This window comes from Copadichromis virginalis, linkage group LG14 (assembly GCF_057382275.1).
Source record: "Copadichromis virginalis isolate Kocher_CV1m ecotype Utaka linkage group LG14, C_Virginalis_male_GT1.1, whole genome shotgun sequence".
NCBI lineage: Eukaryota > Metazoa > Chordata > Actinopteri > Cichliformes > Cichlidae > Copadichromis > Copadichromis virginalis.
The window spans coordinates 14,391,379-14,419,239 of record NC_140631.1 but is presented as its reverse complement, the minus strand read 5'-3'; the positions used below and the strand labels follow the sequence as shown (position 1 = coordinate 14,419,239).

The following is a 27,861-nucleotide window of genomic DNA, read 5'->3' as shown; positions in this document are numbered from 1 at the left end:
AATCTGATATCAGACAAGAACGGGACAGCATTCCCCTCCCAGAAGTCTGTCAAGGTTTACGGACTGTTGTTAAAGGAAGAGGTACAGAATGTTAAACGCGCGATTTGTAAACCCAGCTCTCTCTTTTTTGAAGCAGGTCTACAGCTCACAGCTTCCTCTGCTGACGACAAACCAAGAGAATAAGTTCATGTTTAAATATGTAAGGGTATTACAATTTAATTGAATAAAAATACATGGGTGAACAACTTACATTAATTTAACATAACCGACGTAGACTGCATGAAGAAACAACAAGAAATGGAGTGTCAGATAAAACAACAAGTCTCTTTTTTCCACTTACAAACACACACACACACACACACACACACACACACACACACACACACACACACACACACACACACACACACACACACACACACACACACACACACACACACACACACACACACACACATCACTGAGAACACTGAAAAGGCTCAAAAAGACTTAAATTTAACACAACTGAACGACAGATCCAGAGTCTCTGTGCTGTGACGGTTGGGCCGTTAAAGGATTAGACACATTGTAAAAAAACAAACATAAGAGGCGAGTAGAGTCAAAGGTTATAATTCAACAGTGTATTTGGGTGGGAGGGGGCTCTCTTTGAGGCGTGAATGAAGGTCTCATTCACAGAGTTAGAGATGAATGCTTTACTATGTTGACAGCAGTAAACACACATGACATTCACATCTTAGTGTTGGTGATCCCCCTTAGAAGAAGGCAGGTGTTAGGCATGTGGAGGTGAAGTCACATCTCTTTAAGGTCTTTTCTTTTTTAAATTGAAATTCTGAACAAATAAAACTATCCGACTTTTAACTGCTTGAAAACTAAATCTAAAACCAAATTTGACTAAGGAGTGTAACCGCTACTGGCATACTTCGTCCTGTGTTCCGCAGGTTTCCAGGGTCAGGTTTGTGGCGCAACAGCGCCATCTGCTGCTCACATCCAGAAACAGTAGCCCTGACGTCGCACCTGACCTGCAGAAACCTGAGTTTTCTGTTTTCAGTCAGTTGACAGCGTCTCCCATAAGAGTAAAAGGTGCCATGATCCTAAAGCTAGGCAATGCGTTGAGTAATTTAAGAAAAAAAAACCCAAACTAAATGACAGTAAAATGTCAGAGAGAAAACAAATGTTTTGGTGTTGAATTAGTTCATGTATTTGGCTACCTTAACCAATTTGCCTGAACGCTGCTCCATTTATATATTTGAAAATGAAACGCAGAAAATATGCTGACATGTTTTCAAGGCAACAAACAATAACATACATTTTCTTCTGTGAATTCCAATTCAGCATCTTCACAGGCAACATGTGAGAATGAGAAATGTACTTTGCTAAAATCTTTGACATATTTCACCTTGGTACAGCATTAATTACACCATTTAGCCTCCTCATTTTATTGACCTATACTGACTGTTTCAATAACAACCAGCTGCAACAGGCCACTTAAAAAAAGGCGACTTGACAAGTTGATGGCTAACACAGTCACCTAACATGCTGCACCCAGGTGGAATACACCTTCAGCTCTAACGGGGTTAATTTGGTTTGCTCGATATTCCCTTTATCATTAAAAACATTGATAAAACCATAAATGCACATCATTAACTGAATACACAAACTGAAAAAAAATTTGAGTTTATCTCACTTAAGCCTGACTTTCTAGTTTCCTTTCGATCACCGCTTCCTGCTCTCCTCCATCACACAGGTTAAAAGGTTTCTCTGCCCGAGCTCTGGGGCGGATGTTACTTCCGACTGTTCTAATTATTCCCACTGATGTCTTGTTGTGACTATGAGTGGGAGGAAGAAAAATCTGAGACTCGGAAGAACCCAGTGTTGTTAACTCATTCACTGCCAGGGTTTTTGAGCATTTTTACTCATTTTTGAAGAGCCACAGAAAACTGTGTGTTATGATCACATAAACGCTGAACCTACCAAAATGAAGAACAGACTCTCTTCTTCCATCCAAAAAAAAAAGCTTGTTTCTATCATTTTCCGTTTTTTAGTAATCAGCTGTAGAAGAGTGGTGGGTTCCACCAAAAATGCCTGTTTTGACCAAAAAAAGGGAGAAAACGAGCTTTTTGTGAAAAATACATTTCAAGCAGTCTGATGTTCACTGACAAGCTGCCCGAGGTTGTATTCTAGCCCCTCCCATTGAAAACGTAATTGACGTCTATAGACGTCAATGGCAGTGAATGAGTTAAGAGTCCAAAGCGAGGGTGTGCAACACAGGTGGTGTGTTTTCAAAGCCCTCTTTTCTCTTTCTCAAAGTCATCCTCTGTTAGAGGATTCTCAGGCCGAATGGAAACAAGCTTTAAATGCCAACTTGAAGCTGCAGGTTGGGTCTGACCTGATCTCCTCTCTGGATTTAAAAGCCAAAGTTATGTAGTGATGCTTGAAGGACTGAAATGATTATCATTAAATAAGGCCACGTGTATGAGGACAACACACATAAAGTACATGTGAAAATCAAAGGACGTTGGTTCAGAAAGTGTTTTTGAAAGTACAAATGGAGTGCAATTTCTCTCAGAAGGCACAGTCTGGCATCGATTGGCACATTCCAGCTCGGTTCAGTTGAGCTGAGATTGGGCCCGGTGTGGTACCAGGCCGGTTTGGACCAGTCATGGACCAGTTTGATGCAGTCTATTTCTGCTGCTGCTGCTGCCTGAGGCTCTCAAGCAGGATTCGCTTGTGGGCGGGGTCGTGCACTCCCGCCTCCTCCAGGTCCTCCTCAGTGATGTCACTGGAAAAAGGAGGGGGGAAAAAAGGGAATCTAATGATGAAGAACTGCTTTCATTTTTATTTATTGTTGCATTATCAGAGGAAATAAAAGCCTAGATCTTCATGTACCTGAGGAACTCCAAATCGTCCCAGCCGTTGTGTAGAAGACCCTGCTCATACCGCTCCAGGCCCAGCCTCTGCAGCCACTCGCCCACTGACGATTCCCCCACAGACAGAGATGAGCTACTGCTGCCCCAAAGTGCCTGCGGAGGAGAAATGCAATGCAGGAGCCACTAAATGCAGGAGCCACATCCGCCACATCATTTATGCTAACAACATTACTAAGAGCTTAAGACTGCCTCTACTTTTCTGCACTCTAATAAGGTGACACATCTTACAGTAAAAGGCTTTGATATTTAACATCAAAGTTGAAGATATTCGTGTTTTTGTGAGAAACTGCACAAAAACTGGAGTCACCTGAAAGAAAACTACGCAAAACTCACAGCATTGCTTCTTCCAGCCTCTGAAACGGTTTTACACTGAACAGAATTACTTCCCATGAACTGCTTACCTCCTCAGGCATATCCTCTGCTATACTTTCTGTGATGGGATTTCTAGGTGGGAAGGTGCGGCAGGCATCCAGACCTAAACCCATCGGCTGCCCCCTGAGAGGAGGCGGTGCTGAGGGGGCACGAGGAGGCTGTCCAGGAAACTCACTGTCACTCAGTGTCTTTGCCATCTGGAGCACAGAGCACGACTGGTCGTCTAGCGCCCCTGCTCCAACTCCTCCTCGCCTGAAAGCATCTCCGTGGGCAGCGGAGCCAGCTGCGGGGATCCTGACCTCAGCCAGGTCGGGGTAAAGGGAGCGAGGTTTGGTGAAGGGGGCCTCGGGAACCATCTCCAGGGCTCCCTTTGGTAGAGGAGGTGGGGGGAAGTCAGGAGGAGGTCGATTCAGTGTGCTTCCAACACCTCCTCCCTGTGCCCCAACAACACAAGCACCTCCATCGTCTTCTGAGGAGCTCTCCTCGCTAATGGCACGAACCTGTCTGCGTGGGTGAGGGGGCCCCGAGGCTGCGCCGGGGGGTTTGGAACGCGCCCCGGCAGAGGGAGGAGGGGGTTTAGCTGCCTGGGGGTTGGCTGAGGTAGGAGAGGGCAGAAGCTCAGGTGAAACGGCTGCAGCTGACTGGTTGGGAACGCCCTCCAGGATGTAGTAGGCAGGATTATTGTAGCTGTTCTTGCTGATGGATGGATCGCTGTCTGATCCGTCCTGTTTAGGTCTTCATTATAAACACAGAAACTGTTGTAAAAACTCTTTTCATCTGCACACATCAACAATGCATCAGACGATCTAACCTAACGTGATAGTTAAGTGTTAAGTGAAAGTGTCTGTCATGAGTACCTTGCAGCGGTCTCCTCCTTGCTGTTCCTTTCTCCCTCTTCACTGACCTTTCCCAGCTCTCCGAGGGGCTTACGAATCACAGATGGCCTGTTTTCAAAACACATCGTAACAAGTCAGCAGGCGGGACAAGAGAGAAGTCACGACAGTTTCAGGACATTCCTAACACGATGTTTGCAGGATGTTCGAATAGATAAACGTACAAATGGAGAGACTGCACCCTACAGGTGTGTCTAGTTGCCATTCTGACTCAATGTTATAGCGTGTGACACAGCGGACTATCAAAATGTGCGAGGTCTGTTGACACCATCTTTTGTTGTTGAGGGCAAACTCTTCTAATAACTAATGTTCAATAACTAATGAATGTTGTCTAAAGGTGCCGTAGCGGTACTTCTGAAGACTGCATAAAGATTCATAGAAAACATAAAAGACCAAATTTTATAGTAAACAAAACAAAAACATGAACACGTGGTTTAAAATGTGTTTTGTGTCGTACTCAAGTCACACTGTGCAGGATAATCAAGCATCATCTTTATCAGTGTTTTTTTTAATGCAGATATTCAATATAACACATAAATACATCTAAATAGAAATAAATACTAGGCCACCTACACACTGCACGTACAGTATTTGCTCGGGTGTGGAATCCCATGCACCGAAGCTCCTGGTGCACATTTTGTATCATGATGGTAATGCCAGAGGAAGTGTAGAGTTCTGAGTCAGCAAAGTGTGTGTTTTATGCACTCTGTGCCTCAACACTTGGGGACGTGCTCTGTAACTCTGTCACTGGTCTGAGTTGCTGTGGATTCTAAAAACATCCCCACCACCCTGATCGCCAGTGTTAGGGTAAGCGGTCACACGAACTGTCTAAGTAAACACAGGGTTTCCCGATCTAGGTACCAGCACATTCACATGAAAAGGTTCATGTTGGCAACATCTGACCAGTCCCACTGATTATTGTACCAGCAGATGAGTGGCTGATTTTGCAAGGAGTAAACTATAATATGATAAATCAGGAAAAGCACCAGATATGTGTGCATGCTATAAATCTTATGGCCAGTAATGCTTTAAAAGAGGTTTAGCCTATTTGAAGGAAGGAAGAAAAGCCTCAATCATTAAGGAGAATCTGATGGGTTATAATCGAGTGTTTTTTAAAATAAGGTGCAAATTTGCATGAGACAGTTTTAGTTGTTAATCTTTCAGCTGCAGACTTCAGACACTATTACAAATCTTGATACCATCCTATTATCTGAGAGCTCTTTCAGGATTAGTGATGCAACTAGATCTGTCAGCAAGTGGTGATTTTATACCTGTTGATCTATAATCAGTGCAAGTCACCCACTCAAGAAGAAACCCACTCAAGGTTAACCCTGAAGTTACCCGGCTCAGCTGTTCAAACGCATTCATCAACAAACTCACAAAAAGACCTGACTGCTACGACTCAATCCCTTAAGGTATTTAAGCATCGATATTTAGGTACATGCCAGCACATCATCAACATACGCTATACAGAAAAATCCCCACTGACGTGTGGGAACTCTAAATAAAAATCAAGTGCAAAAAAAAGGAGAGTGTACTGACTTCACATACTCATGCCCCGATCTGCATACCACAGCAGATTTCCCTTTAGGTCCACTCGTCTCATCCTTATCCACGCTGATCCACTCTGAAACACAGCAACAAAATCAGTTTTAGAACTAAACGTGACATGCTTGTAACCCTAGATCCATCACTTCCTGTCTGCAAATTTGAAAACATGCAGGCAGGAACTGTTCAAGTGATGGATGCGGCAAGCTTGAAAGACATTTAGTATCTCCTCTCTTTGTAGGTAATTGGTGTTAAGGTGTAAAATGCATTACCGTACAATCGCTCCCTGGTTCCCATTCTTTCAGAAGGGACTCTGACCCTCATTGACCCTCGGATATTTCCTGTTTCCTCCCCACGGTGAGACAGGTAGGTGTGGAACTGTTGTGCTGTGCTGCCAATCATCGACTTCAGAGCCAACACGCACTCGCCTAAAAAGAGTGGGGGAGATTTGTTAGATTCCAGCAAACTAGATTCCCTTTAAACTTCAAAGAACCACAAGCACAGACAATCTTTATACCGTAGGACTCGTATCCATCCAGTGATTTCACTGTTAGCAAGAGATGCTGATCCTGCAGGTACTCGATCTCTGACAGAAGAGGTTTGAGTGTTGTTAACTGCTTGTTGGACCAGCCCACGCGCAGGAAGTTCACGTTATCGCTGCTCTGACTGTCGTTCTCGTAACTCTTCTTAAACTCTAAGGATTAGAGACAGAGAGAAAGACAAAGAGAGAGAGATGCAGGGACGAGAGGAAGGGGAAGAGGATAAAGGGAAGACGGTGGGGAAAAGAGCGGGGTGAGGATTCAGGTACCCATTGCATTTTAATTTAAAAGTACATGGTGGACAGGTGGCAGGGGCACAACACAGGTGAAAAATGGATTTTATGGATTCTAGTTTAAAGGTAATACTGACTGCCTGAGACCAGGAGGGAGGGAGAAAGATACAAATAAGAAGAAGCAAAAACATTTTTATTGCATCCATTCTGGGTCATGTTGCTTTACTGCAACTCCTTCTGTCAGACTGCTCATTATATTTATGTCTATGAGCATGAAAGAGTCACTGCAAAGGTGCAATCACATTCACCTCACCTTCCAGACAAGTGGAGTAAAACTCAATGAAGAACTTGGTCCTGCTCGCCGTCTTTACTATGGCCTCAATGCTCTCGAACTCGATGTAGGCCTGCTCTGAAGACTTTGGCAAACCTGTGCAGAAGTATGTGGACAGGAGGGAGGAGGAGGAAGATGGAAAGATCTGTGTGGGTTGTGCAGACAGGCATGTATTTAATCACTCACTTTTAAATGTCACTTGTTGAACACGGAGCGCTTAAATAACATGAATAATAACAATAATGAACTCCAAAAAGATTGTGGGAGGAAGAAAAGCCAGATAAAGTGAGACCAGGAAGTAGAGGAAGTGACAGAAAGGAAACAAAATTAAATTTGTACCTTTTTTGGAGACAAACTGGGAGGTCACGCCCACCTCAAATGTAGCAAATACAGGGGAATGATCACTGGTCACAACATCATCTGTACAGCCTGGCAAAAAAAACAAACAAACAAAAATAAACAACAACTTTAATTTCTGTCCACTTAGCATTATGAGGTGAAATTATGAAGGTTTTCTTCTTCTGATGATCCTCACCATAGGAGTTGCAGACTATGTGTGTTTCTGGGTAAGACTTCCACAGAATCCTGTCGCACCACGATGGAACATTAGTCCTCATCTGGGACAGACGGAAAAGCAGAATTATCAGGACGAGGCACAAGAACAGAAAGAATTTATCAGAGGTGGCTCTGACGTAAGAAAGGGAACGTACCCCTGTGGCCTTCTGCTTCTGCCAGACATACGTATCTCTTGAGCCTCGCTCGTAACGGTAGGTGGGCGGAAACGAGATTTCTTCCTCCGCTGCACGCAAAGAGACACACATCCACTTCAGTAAAGGTTCGAAGTTTAGCATTTCATAACAATATTTATAATTTTGATATAACAGCAGGTGCGATTCACAGTATTTATGACCCCGGGTTAGCAATCATGACCAAGTTCTCAGTAATCGGTTGGTATTTAAGGATTTATTACATGGCATCATGGATCACTGGACAACATTGCAGGGCAACGGCTGATTTTTAGTTACCTACTAAAACAAATAATCCCAGTGATATCACACACTGATCACAGTGTTAGTGCAGACTTCATTGCATTGAGTTAAGATTAAATAATGTTTAAAAGTGAAAAAGGCTTCAGCAGTGAATGACTTGAATTACTCACTTCAGAAGATAAAACAAGTCCACACACCCACTCTATTGTTTGGATTAATCATTAACATTAAAAAAGGGTCCAAGTTCAATTCCAGTGTAGTAAATGTCAGCAAACAGCCAACGTCGGTTCACTTTCTCAGTAAAAATCATAATTATCCAACTTTGTTTAACTCCACATTGTTACGGCCCTAGCAGGGCCTCCTCCTGAAGGTGCCTGTGTGGGCGTGTCACACTACCTCTTCTGCCTGAGGTGCCACCTTTCCCTTTTGTGCAGCTGACTCTCGTCAGTAATCAAGGAGATTTAAGCCCAGGGAAAGGTGAGCTCTGGGCCAGAGTGCCATTTTGTGTGGGCCCAGCTAGTGAGCTGAGTGTCTTGTGGTGTTTCCAGCTAGTGAGCTGTGTATTGTGGTTTCCAGCTAGTGAGCTGCGCTTTCCTTTTGACTTTTTGCCTTACTGACCGACGCCTGAGTTTTTGTTTGTTTCTTTTATGGTGATAACGGCTTGTCCGTCTCTTTTAGTTGAATTACTTCAATAAAACTGTTTTATTTAACTGTTTTGCCTCCCTGACTCCTTTTTCTGACCCGGTCACTTTTGTTACTTCCCCCTCCCCGCCTAGACCCCTCAGGGGAACGTAACACACATCCTCCCCCCTGGTTACACCCCTCCTGCAGTGGCTCTGTGCCCCACCACGAGGGCACAGCCCACAGTTTAAGAACCACTGAAGTCTGGAAAGAAAAACCAGAGCTGATGGTGAACTATTCAGGGAACAACAAGAGTGCTGAGCAGGTGCTTTTGGTAAGTGTGAGTCATCCCTTCGGTTGTGTTTATAAGACCACTGAAACTCTGCTTTAAGGACAGCAGTCTTTTGTTAGTGTTGACTTTTCACTGGTATTACTGTTATATTTCTGTACACTGAAACACATCCTGCTCTGACTCGTGAGGATATTCATAACCAGCACTAACCAAAGCGTAAAAACACTTTATTCTTCTCTCTCTCCAGGTTGAGCTGGTCCACTTTCAGCAGGGGGTCAAACTCCTTCCTGTTAATGTAGTTTAAAATCTCCTGCACACACAAACACACACGCAAAAAACAGGGTCAGACAGAAAAGTTTCATCCACGTTTTGGAGGCTGCCTGTATTTATTTCTGCTTCACCTGTATGTCCATATCCAGCCTGTAGTTAAGGTCTCCCAGCCAAAAGAGGTGCGTGAAGCGCAGCGAAATGTCAAAGGAGCTCAGCTGTTTGTCTCCCAGTGAAAGCAGCCGCAGGATATCAAGGTAGTTCTGGTTCCTCCTGCAGAGGTCAAAGGTCACACGTAAGAAGACATTTAAACAAGCTTTCACCAAATTATAATGAAAAACCAAACCAAGTTTACACTTATGGCAAACAGAAAGCACAGCCTCTTTCAATTACTATGATGAATTATTAGATTATGAATATTACCCAGTGTCATTATTGATTTGACAAGAAAGACAAAATGCAGAAACTATGCGTGAAAAACAAAGCATCTCTGATTCTGAAGCTTGTGGAGCCAATTTTAGCAGCAATGAACTTGCAGTAATTGTGTTTGTATGATTGTACACGTATACGCTCATCTCTTTAAGGTCCTGCCACAGTATTTAAGTTAGGTTGAGGTCTAGACTTTGACTGGGACATCGCAGCACCTTCATTCTTCTCTTTTTCAGCTGTTCTGTTGAAGATTTGCTGCTGTGTTTGGGATTTTGTCCTGTGTTCTAAAATAAATAATCAGAGTGTAACATGTCATCTAAGGTTGTATTTACCTGGTTCTAAGACGTGCTAAGGACCGGATGATTTTTTTGAATTATTTCCTGATATAAAACCTTAGAATTAAAAGGGGGTGTGGTTTCTTTTGCTTTAGGAATTCTCTGTTGTTGATATTGAGAGGCTTAAAACAAACAAAAAAATAAAAATAAAAATAAGAGCGTGTTGGGCACCTGGCAATCTTTTCATTCCCTGATGTCAAGTGACAGTTGACAAAGCCAAACGACGTCCCATTGAACATGAAAGACACGCCCACTGCTCCTTTGTTACCTAGAAACCATAAAATCAAACATTAAATCAAAATACAGCAAATTAGGTGCAATTACAAGCATTACTTAACAGAAACTTTTAAAGGATCACCGGGGATCTGGCTGTGATCAGTTTTATATTAAAATATGAGAAACAATGAACGGCTCCAGTTTGCTGAGCTGAAGGAAATCTGTGTTTTTTTCTCTTATGAGTTCAAGATTTTTGTGAAAGTTTAGATTTTGATTCACATTTTCTTACTAATACAAGTCCCACATTTTTTAATCAACTAACAAGTGATTCAGTCATGAACACTGCTCAAGGAGGCCATTGTTAAGACAGGAAATCAGAGCTATTTCCTCCTACATTTGAAGCAGGAAGCAAGACATAGGAAGGAATAGCAAAGACGGAATACAGAGTAGAGCCGTTACCCAGGGTATTGGCGATGCCCGTCTTGACACTGGACATCCCAACGTGGCTTATCCGGTTCTCGTGTTCAGGTTTCACCAACACAGCAAGTTTTATGTTCCACAGAGTCTGCACGGCGATCTGCAGACGAGAACGAGACACAATGAGGAACCTACAGTCATCATTTCTGTTTTCGCACCATGCAGAAATAGCCTTTTTCCCCCCTTGTCTTCAGTTTTTTTCCCCTTCAAACAGGGTCATTTTTATGCAAACCGCAAAAACTTCTGCTTGTATAGAGACAGTCCTATACTTAGCTCTATATTTGTTACAGGAACTAAAGTGTGGAGAGGATAAAGGAAAGTTGTGTAACCTCAAAAATAACTCTGTTTTTTAAGGTTTTGAAATTATTGTATTTTTTACAGGAATTTTTTTATAACTATGCATTACAATAAAACAAAAGTTTTAAAATGTTTCTTTTCTCATATTAGTCAAACATAAAAATGCAGTTCTGAAAAAACGATCAGACAAGAACTAATGTGGGAAATTTGTCTTTTTCTAAACATGATGACATTTGCATAATAAAAAAAAAAAATCAACTTTTTTTCATTCAAGTACAACAACAGCACTCGCCTGAGGGTTATCCGCAACACCTCCTTATGTTCTTCATACACATTCATCAAGCCATAAACAGTTGGCTTTCTTTCCTTACCGGCTTATAATCCAGTTCTGTCTGTTCTTTCAGCAGGGCGCGCAGTGACTCCACCCACTCCCGATCGCACACTGAATTTTCCTGGCTGCCAAACACATACAGGTCATGAGGGATGGTGACGGTCATCTCGTCCAGTGTCTTCCCGAGACCACGACACAAAACCCACGAGGCCACGTTTTTGGGTGCAGGTACAGAGCCTAAAGCGACAGGAAAAAGGTCAAACTGTTTCCTTTCTCTTTGAACACTTTCAGATGTATTTGTAGCCATTAAGGCGAGTCATTCAGTGTGACTAACCCATATTCCAGGTGCCTATGAAGATGGAGATCATGTCTGGCTCGTCCTGGTTGGAATGCTTGTTCTTCATCAGCTGCAGCAGCTGGCAGAACGCCTCCCGTTTCTGGCACAAACACACATCAGTGAGCGGATGATGCCACTGATAGCCGTCATTCTGAAGTTCCTCTGAACATCTTTATATTCTATACACTTACCAACCACGTCACTGGTTACACTCTGCTAATAATACCAGCTTGGACCCCCCTCTTGACCCCCCAGGTTGTGATTGTCATATCTACATGTATAAATACTCTGAGTTTCTGCCACATGATTGGCTGATTATATATTTGTATTAACGAACAGCTAAACAGGTGCACATGACAACATTACCTCACTGATTAACAGCAGGTTTTTAATTTTGTACAAAGAGTCTCAGTGCAGACTGAATTCATAGCAGAGAAATGCATATAAGCTTGTGCAATAACTCTGGCAATGTTACTGCAAAATCTTCAGTTTGAAGGCGGCATGTTAACTGTAAGTTATCTATGAATAGCTGTAAAATAGCAGTTTTATGTGTCCATTTGTTTCTTGTGTGCAGACCTTGGCACTAGCAAAGATGAAGTCTTTCCTCTGGCTCTTATCCTTCTCCTTCTCAAACACAATGCCCAGTTTATTCTGCACCCGCTGAGACTTGATCAGCTGACGTACTGAAAGACACAGAGGCGAACGGACAGCGAGTTAGAGATGGGAAGTTGCAGATAAATTCAGGGAAAAAAAGGTCATGTAACAGATTTGGAGGGTTAAAGAAGGTTCAAGTTGGATGGCGAGATTAAAATCCTATAATGGACATACTTTTTTCTGTGTGAATGGTGCCCCAATCCTTACTTTTGTCATGTGTGTAGGTGATCCAGTCCTCTTGATTGTCCTTCACCTTCTTCATTACTACCAGCCTTCCTCCCTCTACGTCCACAGACAGCGTGTACTTCTGACTCTTTCCGATCTTCGTCAGCTCCGCCAGGTAAACGTCGAGCTTCACCTGCAATGAGCCACAGGAGAAAGTTTAAACTCACTTAAACGCATACTGAGCATGCTTCTGTAAACCCTATGTGTCTACTGAGATAATCTACCCTCCACCAGGGGTCTCTAAAACGAAGCACAGAGCAGTATTAGATCTACTTTAGTCATACGCAGCCTCGAAGATGAGAAAACGCATGAATAAAATGTTGATGATCATAGTAAATATCCAAATTCTGGTTTTAGATTCATATCCACAAAGAGAAATGATCTGATTCTATTCATAGAGAAACTTTCTTTCACACATCAGTTATCTGGGGCAATTTGAGGATCAGTGTAATGCCCAAGGACACTTCAGCAGACAGACTGGAGGAACTGAGAAAGACGGCCACCAAACTGCCAACCTCCTTTAGCAACACACCAGCTTCTTCGCACACGCATTTTTTTTGATGTATAGGTCTTACTAAGAACCGCAAGACTGGAAAAAAGTTTAAACAGATGGCGTACACTCACTCTTACTCTGAGTCACTGAGTGCTTCTGTGTTTGGGTGTCACAAGGCAGATCAGACGCCGCATCTCCTTAGCGTAGCACTTGTGTGCAACAGGAAACTACTGAAAGGATGTCGCCACAGAGAACGCAGGCTTAGCCAACAGCCAATATTTCTCATCTCTCAACTCTGTGTGTCACCTCCTTCCCCCACGTCCTCCCTGACATTTTTTCCTTCTACCCTTTTCACACTTAGTTCACCACTTTTCTCAAAGTGAAAGCCATTTATATCATCTTAACGTGTTCCTTTTTTTCCTTTTCTCAGTCTTCCTTCAGCATTAACATTTGCACTCCATGCAGCTGGTACTTTTCATAATAAAACTATTACAGTCTTATACACAGCACATCAAAACTGCCTCACTTAAATTCATGCTTTTACAAGGAAATGTGATAAAATGCTGCGACAGTGATGACGTAAGCTGGAAATGCATTTCAAAAACATTCTTTTGGCCTCACATCACATCTGCTGCTAAAATTCCTGTGCTGAGAAATGCATGACTTTTTAGCCTATTTTACTTCAGTTTATGCCATCTGTCATATTAAATACCACTGCCTGACAATAACATTTCAGAAATTAAATACAGAAAATAAATCTCAGGGTTTTCTACATACAAAAAAAGAAAGAAAAAAAAGATTGCTTAAAAAGATGCTTACCCAAATTGGCAGAAGGGAGCTTTAATGTCCACAGAGCAATTTGACTTTAAGGGCAATACTTAATTTCATTTGCCATGATATTGACCTACATCACATTGCAGTGAGACAGCCGGTAATGAAGTACAGTATGTAGGCGTGCATGTTTGGTGGATGTCGGTGCATACCTCGAAGGCCTGCACAGGAATGGATTTGCTGTGACGCATGGAGTGCAGAGGAGGGGGGGAGCATGGAGAGGTCAAACTCATGTCCTGTAGAGCTTTCAGGGCCTGAGGGGTATCAGAAAGAGGCAAACACGCAGGTGGAGAAACAATTAATTTAAAGAACAGAATAAAAAGGAGAGTTGGAGGATAAGAATAAGGTACAGAAAAAAAGAAAGAAAATAAAACTGTAACATTTTGAGTCTCAGGGTTTGTGTCAGCAAGGAAAAGGTTTCCTATTTCCTGGATGTGATCTAACAGGAGCAGGGAAGGTGGAACCAGTATCATCGTCTGGACATGTAGCCTTACTACATTGAGGCCATTTCCTCCCGAGCCAGTGAAAGCCCCCCCCCCTCTCAAGTGACAAAGTAGAACAAAGTAGAACACAGTGCACCTTGTAAACAGGAGATTTAATTTATTATTATTATTATTATTATTATTATTATTATTATTATTATTCTCTTCTGGCTCTTTATAATGTGAAACGAAGGCATCATCCTTAAAACGAGTCTCAAACCTTGTGTTTGTAATATAAATAAGGGTTATTCTGAACTGTGAATCATGGACAGTTACTCTAGCCGACTCCAAGAATAAAAACAGTAACCTGAACATGAGCGTATTGGGTCCACTTTTCTACTTGTAAAGTCTCAGACTCTCATTAACACATCAGGTCTTTGCTGACTTGTAGGGCTTCTAAAGGGAAGTCGAGCGATATCCCAACCCTGTCTCTTTCCTTCTGCGTGGTTTATATGTGCTGTATGTAAAAGCCTCAAAAGGAGAGAACGTCACGTGTTGCGCTACAAGCACACCCTGCAGGGCTTCTAGACAGATGATCCATCATATGGAGAGGGTTATCTAAACAAACCATCTCCAAACTACTAGACTAAGTACATAGAGAAAATAGAAAGTAAGGTGAGAGCACACCAATCTTCACACTCGATGCTCACTTTTTCATTTAGATTTTTTACTCTAATCTCAACTACAAAGCAATAAAGTTTCATGACTTCATCTGGCACCACTGAACTCTACTGTGCTGACAAGCTTTTGTTTACAGATTGCAGAAACACCTGTCAGAGGACTCAGAGCCGTGGCAGATCCTGCTACTGTACCACATTTTTTCCTGATGACTCACAAAGTGAAAACAATAGCCGCCATCACAGCTGTTAAATGTGCCGTCTGTGCGTACCTTCTTTTCTATGGAGGACAGCAGGTCTTTGAGAATCGCCAACTTGGTCACAAGGTTCTCCAGTTCCTGGTCTCCACCCTGATTCACTGACTGATGGAGACAAAAAAAACCCATTAGAGTCCATGTAATCCGCAAAAAGAGTGCATGTAAAAAGAGCAGCCTTAAAACTGCACAGCAAACACACTTACTTATATACAGAGCAGTCTTAAGGCTATTCAGTCTAAACCAGCCTAAAATCGGTTTTTATTCAAATTTTAGTCAAACTCATTGTCAGTCCTTGCTTGATGACTAAAGTGACTCCTGAACTTCAAATCAAGAATTTTGCTGGGCCACTAATCGGCTCTACTCTCTGTCCAACCACACGAAAATGTTTTTAATTACAAAGAATAACACATGCATGCAAAATCAGATTATATATTTTATTTGCCTGTTCTGTATACAGAAGCTTTCCTTAATACCAAGTTTCTAGCAGGAGCGCTACGGGGATATTTAAAGGACATCATGACTCACACTCTATCTTCTCTGAAACGAAGCGTAAAGCCCACCACAAGCGAGCAATCCTCAACTTTACGGGTTGGCAAATATAATAATTTTAGCTATGATCTGGAAGAAGGGCTTTAATAACAACACTGTTAAGTGTTAAGAAGTTACCAAGGCTTTTACATGTGTGTGATAAAGTAAGGGAAAAAATAATAAAATCACCGCGTGTAACAGTTTGTTATGGGATATAGGATAATAAAAAGGAGGGTAAGATTCTGCGATTGCGCAAACAAAGACACACACAACCACACACTTTTAAAAAAAGCGAAGAGTACCTGTACCTGTTGGATCATTTTGGAGACCATGAAAGCGCTTTGCTGATCAAACACTTTAGACAGGATCTCCAGGCCTGACAGAACTTTATCCACCTCTCTATTTGAGGGAGCAGAGAGAGATTCACATATTTACCTCACAGCTTCTTTCTGCACTTATGTCTTCATACAGTAACATTTCTGAAATCAAGCTGATTTCCTGCGGATCATCACAGTGTTTAAACGTGCAAAAAAAACCCAAAAAAACCCCTAGAGCTGATTTAAGGAAGCAGATAGCTCTGTGGGCCGAGAGGTGTGAATCTTTGGCAGTCAGTCAATCAGGAAACCGACAGAATATAACACTACATAATATACAATGCTTCACAAGTTTATTAGACCACCACTAATGTAAGGTTTATGCCACAGATGCCCTAAATTAATTATACTCATAATCACCAAAATCATTTTTGTGTGTCTTTTAATGCACAACCCACCAGTCTGTACAAGCTCTTTAATTATAATGATATTTTTAAATAACAAAATGCAAAACAAAACAAAAAGAGGAACAGCTATTAAGTGCATTATTATTTTTAATGCCAAATTACAGATAACAGTGTTTTTTTACAATCTTATATTTGATTAATTTCTGACTTTTTCAGGTCTCTGTGCTCAAATTTGGGTATAAAAAGGGAATTCAGTGTGTTACTTGCCTATTAAATACCAGTATGATTTGCAGTTTTAAATTCGTTTTGACAGCTTTCTAAAATATTGCACATGTGCAGATGTGCTGCTGCTTACCCATTAAGGCGTTTGCAGGAGGCCACTAGTGTCTTGTTGAGATGAGGCAGGGATGAGGCCCCCTGTTTGACTGCTTCAAGGTCCAAAGCGTAGCTGCCCTTCAGATACTCGTGGGAGATGGTGCTCAGGCCATTAGCTGCTGGAGTACTAAAACATATTCAAAGAAACCATTTATAACCACCACATGAACATCATTTCCAAATGCTGGTATGTGTATGAGAATACAAGGAGGCTTCAAATAATAACGATGCATTAGTGATTTAAAGTCCAGGAAGGCACAGATGGTTTTGGTGTGTTCAGGGAAAAAAAACAAAATAAAAAAGTTTTAGTGGCGTTTATTTAAAGTGATTGAGAGAAAACTAGACTCTTTGATGTGTCTCCTCTGGGCTCCATTTAGGGCTGGGTCATATCATACCGTTCACGGTAATACCGGTATAACGTTGGGCAACGATAAGAAAATGAAATATCGCGATAGAATATGGGTAAAACGCACATGCGCAGTGCCTTTGTTTTTATACGCACATGGCGTAAAAAGCATGGCGACGACGCAGAATGAGAAGGGCGAAAGCGGATCGTTAAATGAAATAGATGAACCAGAACTGGTTTGTAAAAATGCTGCAACTTCAGTGGTCTGGAACTGGTTTGGCTTTCATCTGTCAGATACACAACAAAGCACTATTTTTGGTAGAACGTGCTAGCGGGCCGCCGTTATTACCTTGTTTTTTGGAAAATACGGCACACTTAAAATCAATCCTTTGATTTTTCTGAAAATCGACAGTGCCCCTTATAATCCCGTGTGCCTTATGTATGAATTCTGGTTGTGTTTACTGACCTCGAAACGATTTTATGTACACGGCGCTCGAAAATCTGTCAAATGTTTTAGTACGACTTTGCTAAGCTGATTGATTGATTTGATGGATTTTCGGAGCATTACGGCTATCGTAGGCAGGAGCCTGGTGGAGTGATACGTACTGTGCTTCAACATAACATTACCGTATTGTGTGTGTATAACCTTTTTTTAAGTTTTGTGGATATTATACATGGTTATGCTGAGGATATGTCGGCCAATTTCCACTGGAAATGCCTTTTGCTTAAATTGTTAGCAAAGAATTTGCATTTGCACTGTTACATTTTGATATAACTTTAATGCACATAAAAGCTGCTTGTTTAAGTGAAAATACATTGATGGGGTTTTTTGCACTAATAAAGTTGTGGAGTTGTAAAGTAATATGTCTCGTGTCAATTATATATCGTGATAAATATTTTTGGTCGCATCGCCCTTCTCTAGCTTCATTTTCTGTTTTTTTTAAACAACAGATTAGGTGAGAGGTATAAAGTAGCGGTGAAAGAACAGTAATACAAACAGGAAACCAATGTAGGACGCAAGCTGCAGTGGAACAAAGGCCAAGAATTACTTATTTCTATCTATACCTGTGGGTAGAAGGGAGAGCTTCAAGACGGGCCTGTAAATTTCCACATTTTGTCTTTTATAAATTAACACCTACTGCAGCTTTGACGATGGGCTACACATTTTATACACACGTGTTCTCCACTGCCTTGGGCAAAGTTGCACCATAGTAATTCTGTAAAGGCGTGACATAAGCATGAAAACATTTTGGGGCCTACTTAGAGCTTTTTACCGTTCAGTTTTCTGTCTGCCATATTTCTTGATTTTGTTTATTTGCTCTGTAGTATTACATTGATGCATTTACTGCTAGAAGTCACACGGAGTTATTTAAAGTTCCAGGTGATACTTAAAAAAAAAGAATAGTTGCTAAATCTGCAGATGCTCCACACCCCTTGGAAAGGAAAATAAAGATGGACGTCACAGTTTGCCAGAAGTAGGATGAGTGTGTGCGCCCGTCGGCGAGAGAGTTGGCATCTGTGTAGTCGCGACTTTGTTTTTTTTTTGTTTTTTTTAAAGAGTCACATACTTCCTCTGAGCTAAATTATGCCCGCCTGAACACTCATGGACACCCTGGACCACGTGAACTGGCAAAGGGCCAACCTATAAAAAATAAAACACCTTTTACAGACTAATTTTCAGCATTTACAACCCTTTCATACGATCCACACCATGGCTTCCATGTAAGCTATATTTTGCTGTACCACGCAAAGTCCCTGAGGATTTTTAAAGGACATGCATGTGTGCTCCCTTTACTTCCTCTAAACTGTAATGCATTTTATGCTCATTTTGCATTGTTGATTTCCTTCTATGGCAGCTCGAGAGAGAACAACTAAAAGAACTGAAAGGAAGATAGTGTTTCACTGGCTGACACTTTAACCAAGGTTAGGTAATGCATAAGTTTCTGTTACTTCACCAACTGTTGTGTGAAGTGGTTTGGTTCCCACTGAAAAAACTGTAAAAGTGTATTTATTTATCACATAAGGGAAATGTCAAAAATTTATTAGTAGTATTATTAACTGACAGGGATTTGAAATGTACGCGTCTGTGTGCGCCCGACAACTAGAGCCCGCACCTCATCAAAGCCGCACACCATCCGTGAACGCCGTGGTTTCTAGCAGGATGTGGTTTACCTTCTTAATGCAGACAGAGAGGAAGTATGTGTTAATGAGCGTGCATGAAGTTGTGTGAACGAGTGCTTTTAATAGTTGATAATCTGTGTGCGCGTGCGTGTGTAGCCATATAAACTGGAACAAACAAAGTCACTGAGTAACGTGTGTGTTCATATCACCATAATAACGCTTCCTTATTATTTTTGTGAGCATGTGTGAGATTATGTGATTTTCAATACGTCTGTGACATAATTCACAATGAAGCGACATACTTCCCCTGTGTGACTTCCGTGACTTCCGAGTGACGCGGTTGGTGGTTGCAGGTAGTTTGTGATTAAGCTCCCTACAGTTATAAACAGGACACAATCAGATGTTTCTCTCTGTGGACTTTGTACCTGTCTGTGGGTGTGTCTGGTCCAGGGGGAGTGGAGGTGGAGGAAGAGCGAGGGGGGAGGGGCGGCTTCTCATCCTCTCCATCTACCAGTCAGAAGTACACAGAACGTCACGGTTAACATGCGATGACGAGGACACCCCATCTGGGCATGTGTGTTTGCGTTAGCTCTGAAATTACCGGAATAGTCCCTATCGTCACTGACAGCTGTCTCCTCTCTCTCCACGGGGTAAAGCAGGGTGGTGACCAGACCCTGGCTGGGCTGCAGGTACAATGACACCAGCTCTGGCAGAGTCTTAAACCGCTTAGGCTGCACGCCCTGAGAGGTCTGAGAGCGCAAGGAAGGAAGGGAAACAAGAGACAGATGCATTAAGTTCATCCAAACACCGTGGCTACAAGAAGTCACATTGCCCAACCTTCTGGTAGCCTCCATTGTTCCACAATGAATGTTTTGTAAGCAATTGCAGCCCTGTAGGCTAAATATAATTCAAACCAGGAAGAAGCCACAAACTCAATCGGATAAATTAAAATGAGACTTTTCAGCGTCACAGCTGAAGACCCCAAAACTCATACAGCAGTGAGACAAGACAGCTGTGCTGTGGCCACATGATTCGAAGCCCTGTGTTGTGTTTCGCGTGTGTGAGGTTGCTGGTAGCTGGTATTCACAGCTGTTGAGCACAAGGCACAAAGACCCTGCTGTTGGTGTGTGTGTGTAAGAGAGGGAGCTCAGAGCCAACGAAAGCATCTCTGCCTGCCAGCTGCTGCTGAAAGCACGAGTGTGAGAGTGTCTTTACTGTACCTGCACTGCCAGAAAACCTTCGTCATCTGGTAATATCCTGTATGTGTGGACGTGCTTCTGAAACCTACAGGCAAAGAAAGAGAGAGTAAAAAGAAGTCAGGGGAGCTGAATCAAAGAGAGGACAAGGGCAGAAAGTGGCAGCAAATGAAGTGGAAATAAAACACAGGTGGACGCAGAAGTACAGAGAATTTTTTCTATTTTTTATGACTCTACGTAAATTTGAATATCTTTATTTTCAGTTCACACACACACACACACACACACACACACACACACACACACACACACACACACACCACTGTACTCGACCTTAGTGGACAGCATGTGTGATTGTATGCATGGGAGTGAGGAGGGTTTAGACGGCGTAGCTTAAACCTGTTGCTGTCTGTCACAGTGAGCATGCTTTATACTTACAGTAGCACGGTACAGTAAAGCAGAGCTGAGTGTTTGTACATCATAAAGTATTGACAACAGTTAAAAACAAAACTAAAATGGAGTAGACGTCAGAATCTAAATGATAAATGAAAGTACGCCTCTGTTGCATTAAACCACTGCAAATCAGACTGATTTGACTGAACCTCAGGCTCCTTTTTCTCCCCCATCGACCAATCACAGATCAATGTTCTGACACTGCGGCTGGCCCAGGCGTGACTACACGCCCACAGCCACAAGCTAAAGCTTAATGATTTTCATGCCTGTGCTTCTGCCGGTCCAGTGGACCGACCGCAAAATTTTTGATTTGCCAAGCAAACATTGTGGTTTTTGATTCATTGGTGTTCTCAGTTCAGAAGTTTCGAAGTTTCCAGCCTAACACCAAAGTCTTTTTTTTTTAAACTTCTGCTTCAACACCACGCTTATTTACAGTATGCCTGTGTGTGTATAAATGGAGGGAGGGATAAATCCATGTTGGGAATTCAAAACCCAGCTGCTTTTCCGGCTTTTCCAGGTCAGTGTGCTGCAGGAGCTAAAACACGGACTGGAATAAAATATAAAATGATCTCAACAACAATGTATAAGAAAGTTAAAAACTAAACTTTTTGTTTGGTGATGCTTCTCACAGTCCTCTCAGACCACCATGCAAATGGTTTTGATCATGACCAGATCCCAACGAGAGTCACAGTCTGCTTGAGCTGTTGGATGTTTAACTTGGTTATTAAATAGCATTTGTAGGAAAATGATTGGGCCTGTATTGAACTTTTAATGGCATCTTAAAAAAAAAAAACATTTTGGGAGCTTCATCATTGTCATGCTGCAGAATTAACTAATGATTTTTGATTTGCACTTGCAAAATCACTATTATTTTAAACCTCTGGACTTGGTTGTTAAATAAGCGATTTAACTTTTGTCTCACAACAAGAGAGTCCTGGTTTGAACCTGGCAGGACTGTCCTGTGTGGATTTTGCATGATTTCATGCTTGTGCAGGCGTTTACTAGGACACTCATATTCTCCCGTTTATAAAAACAAAAACAAAAAAAACTAGGTTAACGCTGCTTATCACGGAGCAGGAAGCTCTCGTAAAAGAGATTCTTTATCTCACTTCACTTCCTGGTCAAAAAATAAAAAATAATATAAACACTCCATTTAAGATAGACTTTAGTAAAAACAGATTATTTTACACACAAGCGGAAAAATGCAAAGCTACTCTAGTAATATCCAAAAAATTTTAAATTTAGGCGCTGAAAAGGAGCAAAATGTTGAACCGAGCACAAGTTCCCACGTTGACCGAATTCATAAACAGCGCATTGTTTTGCAAATTGTTGCAAATAATAGCTCCATATCAGCTCAAACTAACGGGACCAGATAAATATTTGTTCCTCTAAAATCAAACCCACATTCAATCCTGTCACATTTTAAACACAATAGCATGAAGACCGAGTGGCACAAAATCCATACGCAAGCGTCACTGCGGTGTACAATGTGTTTGTGTGCCTCTGTGTGTTTGTTTTCCTGTTGGCAGCTGATGAGATTCTCTGCAGGTCTGTGAAGTAAATACTATTGTTTCAACGGCCGTAAAGTTAACAGAGGGGAAGGGGGTCAGAGAAAGAGAGTGAGGGTTGTCGTGGGCCAGAGATAGGCTCACAGTATACAGCTTATGAGTGTTGTCAACAATGGCCTGTGTGAAAGGATAAGGACTACCCTACTGGCTCACTCTGTTCTGTTAGTTTAGAGGGAAACCTCTTCTAAGAATATACACAGCGTGAATCTGTCTTCAAAGCTCAAACAGAAGCCTATCTTGGCAAAACCCAACTAGGTTTTCCTTGAAATACAACAATCAAAAGCTAAGATTACTCCTTACAGCCTTCTCCGTCCTTGTCGTCACGTACTACCAAAAATGCAAGAGGCCATTCCTGAACAAGCACAGTAAATACTGTGTGTATTACTGCACTACAGTGTGACTTACACTGACGATTCATTTCCTGCTATCACTGTATTGCTAACAATAGCACTATGGAGACGTTGTTTTTGATTAAGACACTTCATGGAGCATGTGATTAGCAGAAAAAAAAAATCTGCATAGAAATATTTGGTATGAGCACAAACAATAGATATATGCATACTGCTTTTTTCCCCCCTTCACGTATTTGGCAGGCATGTTGCTGCAGCCAATTTGGGAAATTACCATCGCTCTTCTGGATTTAGAAGAGCAATGAATTTAGATTTAGGGTTTAGCCTCAGTCTCTTCTGTCTGATCACGTGACCGCTAAATACATAATTAATACCCATTCATGCACCGCAGCCCTGAACTACCAAACAGAGACGTATGTGAGAATGCGAATGTCCCACTCATTCACTTAGGACATTGAATAGCCTTTAACTTGCCAGCTAGCTACTGGAAAGTCTGTGTCATGTCCAGTTGCCCCCATGTGAGAAAAGTGGAAGTAATACTGCGGTCAATTCACAGCTAGCGAGAGGGAAACATTCAATTCAATTCTGTTTTATTTATATAGCACCAATTCACAACAGCCACTTCAAAGCACTTTACAGTGTAAGGTGAAGAGCCTACGGGATTGAGAGAGAAACCCAACAATCAGAGGACCGCCTATGAGTGAGCACTAATCAATAGTGGAAAAGAAAAACTCGCTTTTAACAGGAAGAGACTTCTGGCAGAATCAGGCTAAAGGAGGCTTCTCTCCTGAGAAGTGTCTGAGGCAGACCATCTCCTTTCCTTTCCACTGTTGCCAAGTGCTCACTCAAAGGATGCCGTATGATTGTTGGGGTTTTCCTGCTATTATTCTAGGGTCACTACCTTACAGCATAAAGCGGCTTGAGGCAAACGCAGTTGCAAGTCCACAAAGACATGCATGTTAGGCTACCTGTAGGTATGAATGTCTCTGTGACACCAATGTTAAAGACTGGGGTATGCCCCATCTCTCGCCGCATGTCAGCTGGGATTCGGCACCCACACTTTACTTTAACTGACTAAGCAGAAGAAAATTAATGGATAGATGAATGTGCGTAGCCATAGTTGGTAGTAATAGTAATGACAGTTCATTTGGCAATCAACATCAAGTACAAACTGATTACCATAGCAAAACAGAAAATACATGTGAAAGTGAACTTGAGTCTTGTTTTCTGAAGAAACTGACAAGCTAAATACATTTTATAAAAGAAGAAGATGTGGTTAAGGAGAAACGAGTCTCTTTCAGAGGGATTTTTCACTCAATGACAACTGACATAAGGACAGTAAGCAGACAGCAGATATTGTTTCAAATTACTTAGATAGACAATATCAGACTAAATGGGAAGGGATTCTCTGTGTACTGGAAAGAAGTTTAGAAAAAAAAAGGAGAATTTGAAAACTCTACAAAGAGCAAAACACACTTTCTACATGAGGAATGTCTGCACACAAACTTGTACGTTTGAAATGCACACACACACACACATACACACAGTTACACAGAGGCATCCTGAACCCTGGCAAGTTAAGACGTGTTAAACTGATAGTAACGACCGTATTCCTGACAGCAAAAACAGAAAACAGCTGAGAGACAGGGACTAGCATACACTCAAAACTATTAGCATATAAGCTCATCTCACTGCCGGCACCTTTCCCGTCTTATACAGAGTCTTAAAATGTGTAAGCCAATGATGTTACAGAACTGTGTGCTAATCATTGAGAGCTTTAACATGCTACATTGGACTCGTACTGCATCCACGCAAATTAAAACATTCATAGCTCACAAATACTAAACACGAGTATTAAACTTGCATGCAGACACACAAAATCCAAAGTCACTATAAGAGGAAGTGAAAGGCTAATGCTTGGCTAACGAAAGTATCAAGAGTCAGCCAGTCGAAACAAGTGGAAACACTTCCTAAATGCACCAGGGTCTCCTAAGACCTCAAAAAGGAAGTGTGTGTGTCCCTGTCTATAAGTTACACGTCCGACTTTGAAAAGACTTGTCAGGTAAAAAAACAAACAAATCCTTGGTTTGTGCATTTCGTGGGTGTCCACTGTATATTCCACTGAAAGAAGTCACATTCGTACTCATTGGACTTTATTTTTAATTCTGTATAATAGAATTAAAAGCACCATTTCAGTGGATTAAGTGGGGGGTATAGTGATCAGGTGAATGTGAGATAAAGAAAACATTGAGCGGATGTGCTTCACTCACATCAGCCCTCTGAGCATCCAAAGTGGCACGCTGGCCCTGTGACAAAAAAAAAAGTGTGCCGTTCGATGGTTAAACCTTTCCACACATCTGCTGATTCACATTTTACTTCCTAGAAACGCTGGTTTACACAGCAGCGAGTGCAAAACTTGACAAAGGCGACAAATAAATGTCTTGTCTGACCATCGAATCGTTTTCTCTTTAGCTGGAGGCATTACTGGGAAACACCAAGTCATCCGTGTTCTCGAGAAGTGAGCCACTTCTTTCTGGTTTTCCTAGCAGCACTGGTTCATCTCTGTGAGTGGCCTACAAGGGTGCTTTGCAAATAATGTTCAATTAATCAGTGCGATTCGCACTCACAATAACATTCACAGAGAAAATGCTTTACAGCAAATATGCTCCACCTTTATTTTAAATTGCACATTCATCTTCTTGTTTGTGGGTAATATAGGCACATAATTAATGCTCAAGCTTGGGTTTCTTGGCAAGCAATGAATCGCAACAACTGTCACACACGCCACTAGGTAAGCGTAATTATTGAAAAGATATGTGTACATTTTGTCAAACTGCTTCTGACATTCCCGATTTGCACTCAGAATCAAATTACTTCTCTTTTTTTTTGTTGCTCATGTGAGTCATTGTATTCAAATACAAGGAATTTTTATTCTCGGATAGTCATCCGTCAAAGGCCTTCCTCTAAGCTGGAAAAAACCCTCTGACTTACCACTTGCTTTAATTACAGCCAACGTGGGAAACGACGGGCGTACAATGTCAACAATGAAAAGTTCATCTTTGAAGATTATAGCAGTTTCTGTTCGTGTTAGTGCCAATTCTTGCAGTAGCTGTCATTTGTCTCAACGGTACGGTAAACTGTGAAACTCTGTCATCTTATTTTTGTGTATGTGAAACCAAAACTTCTGGATTTAAAAACAACATTCGCATTGTTTGTCTGTAATTTGCCTGGAAGTTGTTTTTCGTTTCGGAGATGAAACAAAGTCAGTACTGTGAAAGGTGAAAGGGGAGAGGAAGGGAGAGGTGGAGGCACTAATAAATCCGGAAACTAATGATGCATGGATGCGAGGAATGCTGTCGGTCACAGAGTGACCCACTGAATGACGAGCACAATTAGCGGTGACATATCTGACCTACTATACGCTTTTAAAAGAGATGTGAGAACGCATGACCATAGCAGCAATCAGTTTACATAACAAAAAAAATATTGCATTATATTAGCTGCACTTTCCAAAAGCCCAAAAAGATATTTGATATTTTTGGTTGACATCACAGAGGAAGCACCATAAGCTGTGATTATTTGACTTGCTTACTTTAAAAGAAGTTAGTGTTCAAATTTTTGTGGATTGAACAAGCTCACTGTTTCAATTCTTTTGCAGTCCATCAGCAGGTGATGTATATGAGCTGTATACTACATGTGTAAAAACTACACACCCAGGGATTCAGCATGGGGTAAACTTATCAGATAGGGGATGTAGGTGAAGTGAATGTCAGGGGCCTGATATTTCTCTGAACCTGAACAGTGTGTATTCTATGTGTGTGGCTGTAAGTCCTTTTAGTCATTTGTAGTTAAACACCCCTTTGCCATGGTTCATTTAACATTGCCTCAACCACTGTTGACACTGACAGCACTGTTCCTGCATCAGTTTCTCAGGTGAATGCACTGTTGTGTTACTGTTACACATGTAGGTGTTTGGTGGAAAAGTCCCCATTGTGTAATGAATGGGCAGTCTTTCGTCATTTATTTAACAAGGTGGCTGCCCTAACTCCCTCTAAGTACAGACGCTCTTAACTGTCCTTTGATATTGTGTCATTTCATGATATACTATATTATGTACAGCTCCTCGGATAGGCCCATTCTTTCACCACATCTCCGACCTCAAATTAAAGCAAAGCTTCACCAGCCCATGCATGCTTATATTTACCTCCACGACCATTCAGTTTAATGCCACTGCTCACAGCCCGCAGGCTGATTGCAGCAGAGTCCTGTAAAAAGGGCGCTGCAGGCGACCACATCAGACACAAGACAGACAGGGACAGCCCTAAAGTTGTGTGCCATGCTGGGGTTTCACTGCAGGGCAGACAGGCAGTCTCTCTATCCCTGTCTTTGGCTTCCAGAAGAAAGTAAACAAACAACTTAACGCTTTGCTAGGCACACTTCAGCTACAGTTTGATCGCGTCTACTGCAGAAAAGTTAATGATGGAGTAAAAAAACAGAAAGAGAGGAGTTTATAAAGTTTGCAGAATTACAGAGAACACACCATGACCCCTTTTGGTCATGTGTGCTAGCTAAAGCCAAGGTAAACAAAGCACAACGAGGCCGACGAAGTTACTTACAGTACACACAAAGCGTAAGCCCCGTTGACACTCTCACTGTCCCGCACCAGGAAGCTCCCGTCTCTACCGGCTCGGGCAAGCAGCTCCTCGGCCGCCGCTCGACTCAGGTCCCGGTGATACCACATCGGCGGTGCGTGGCCCAACGGAGAAGCCCCACTGCCGCCGCCACCACCACCCCCGGCCATGGCCACAGCCCTTCCAACCGGGTTAAACTCAAGCTGCTTCCCGTCTCCTCCGAAAAAACTCCCAGCCCTCCTCCAGTATAGGAAAATGATCCAGCGAGAGAAGCGAAGAGAGCCAGAAGAGCAGAAAAGCAGCCGTTATTCCGACAGAAGGCAGGAGGCGCCACAGAAGCGACGGCGAGCACACAAGTTGTTAATTTGTTAAGTTATGCCGTTTGCGCCTGCTTCCTCAGTTCCTGAAAGGCTCACCGCCCTCCCCCTTCTCTTCCCAGTCCCACGGAAATCAGGGTATGTAAATCCACAGTGGAGAGCAGGACGAAGTCGGTCAAGTCACCGTGGGGTCGGAAAAAAACCATTTCCTTTCGGGCGTTTCAAAATAAAACAAATTGTGGGCGAATTTCCACTGCGTCAT

The 27,861-nt window shown here is 42.1% G+C and overlaps 1 protein-coding gene across 3 annotated transcripts; it reads right to left on the bottom strand.

The window, feature by feature from the left end:
- Window positions 1-200: 200 nt before the first annotated feature.
- On the bottom strand, window positions 201-27,833 carry inppl1a (inositol polyphosphate phosphatase-like 1a). 3 transcript variants are annotated; one of them, XM_085479384.1, is made up of 27 exons: window positions 27,268-27,833; window positions 20,305-20,368; window positions 19,686-19,833; window positions 19,510-19,591; window positions 16,598-16,744; window positions 15,824-15,920; window positions 15,009-15,098; window positions 13,790-13,891; window positions 12,296-12,446; window positions 12,011-12,117; window positions 11,432-11,534; window positions 11,138-11,334; window positions 10,452-10,569; window positions 9,948-10,044; window positions 9,147-9,285; window positions 8,956-9,055; window positions 7,554-7,642; window positions 7,379-7,460; window positions 7,183-7,272; window positions 6,826-6,939; window positions 6,258-6,434; window positions 6,013-6,168; window positions 5,735-5,819; window positions 4,157-4,243; window positions 3,329-4,034; window positions 2,887-3,020; window positions 201-2,779 (listed from the first exon to the last, which is right to left on the bottom strand). In XM_085479384.1, exons 1-27 carry the CDS (start codon window positions 27,450-27,452, stop codon window positions 2,680-2,682), a joined length of 3,747 nt encoding a protein of 1,248 aa, XP_085335510.1. In that variant the 5' UTR covers window positions 27,453-27,833; the 3' UTR covers window positions 201-2,679. The 3 variants fall into 3 exon arrangements, with proteins under 3 accessions (XP_085335510.1, XP_085335512.1, XP_085335511.1); XM_085479386.1 differs by having other exon boundaries at window positions 5,744-5,819; XM_085479385.1 differs by having other exon boundaries at window positions 15,830-15,920.
- Between the last annotated feature and the right edge of the window lie 28 nt (window positions 27,834-27,861).

Coding starts and splice junctions, on each gene's coding strand:
- inppl1a (XM_085479384.1), bottom strand. CDS start 27,452: ATGGCCGGGGGTGGTGGTGGCGGCGGCAGTGGGGCTTCTCCGTTGGGC. Junction 20,369..27,267: donor GCTTACGCTTTGTGTGTACT/GTAAGTAACTTC, acceptor CTTTGCCTGTAG/GTTTCAGAAGCACGTCCACA. Junction 6,940..7,182: donor CCAGTTTGTCTCCAAAAAAG/GTACAAATTTAA, acceptor ACTTCTGCACAG/GTTTGCCAAAGTCTTCAGAG.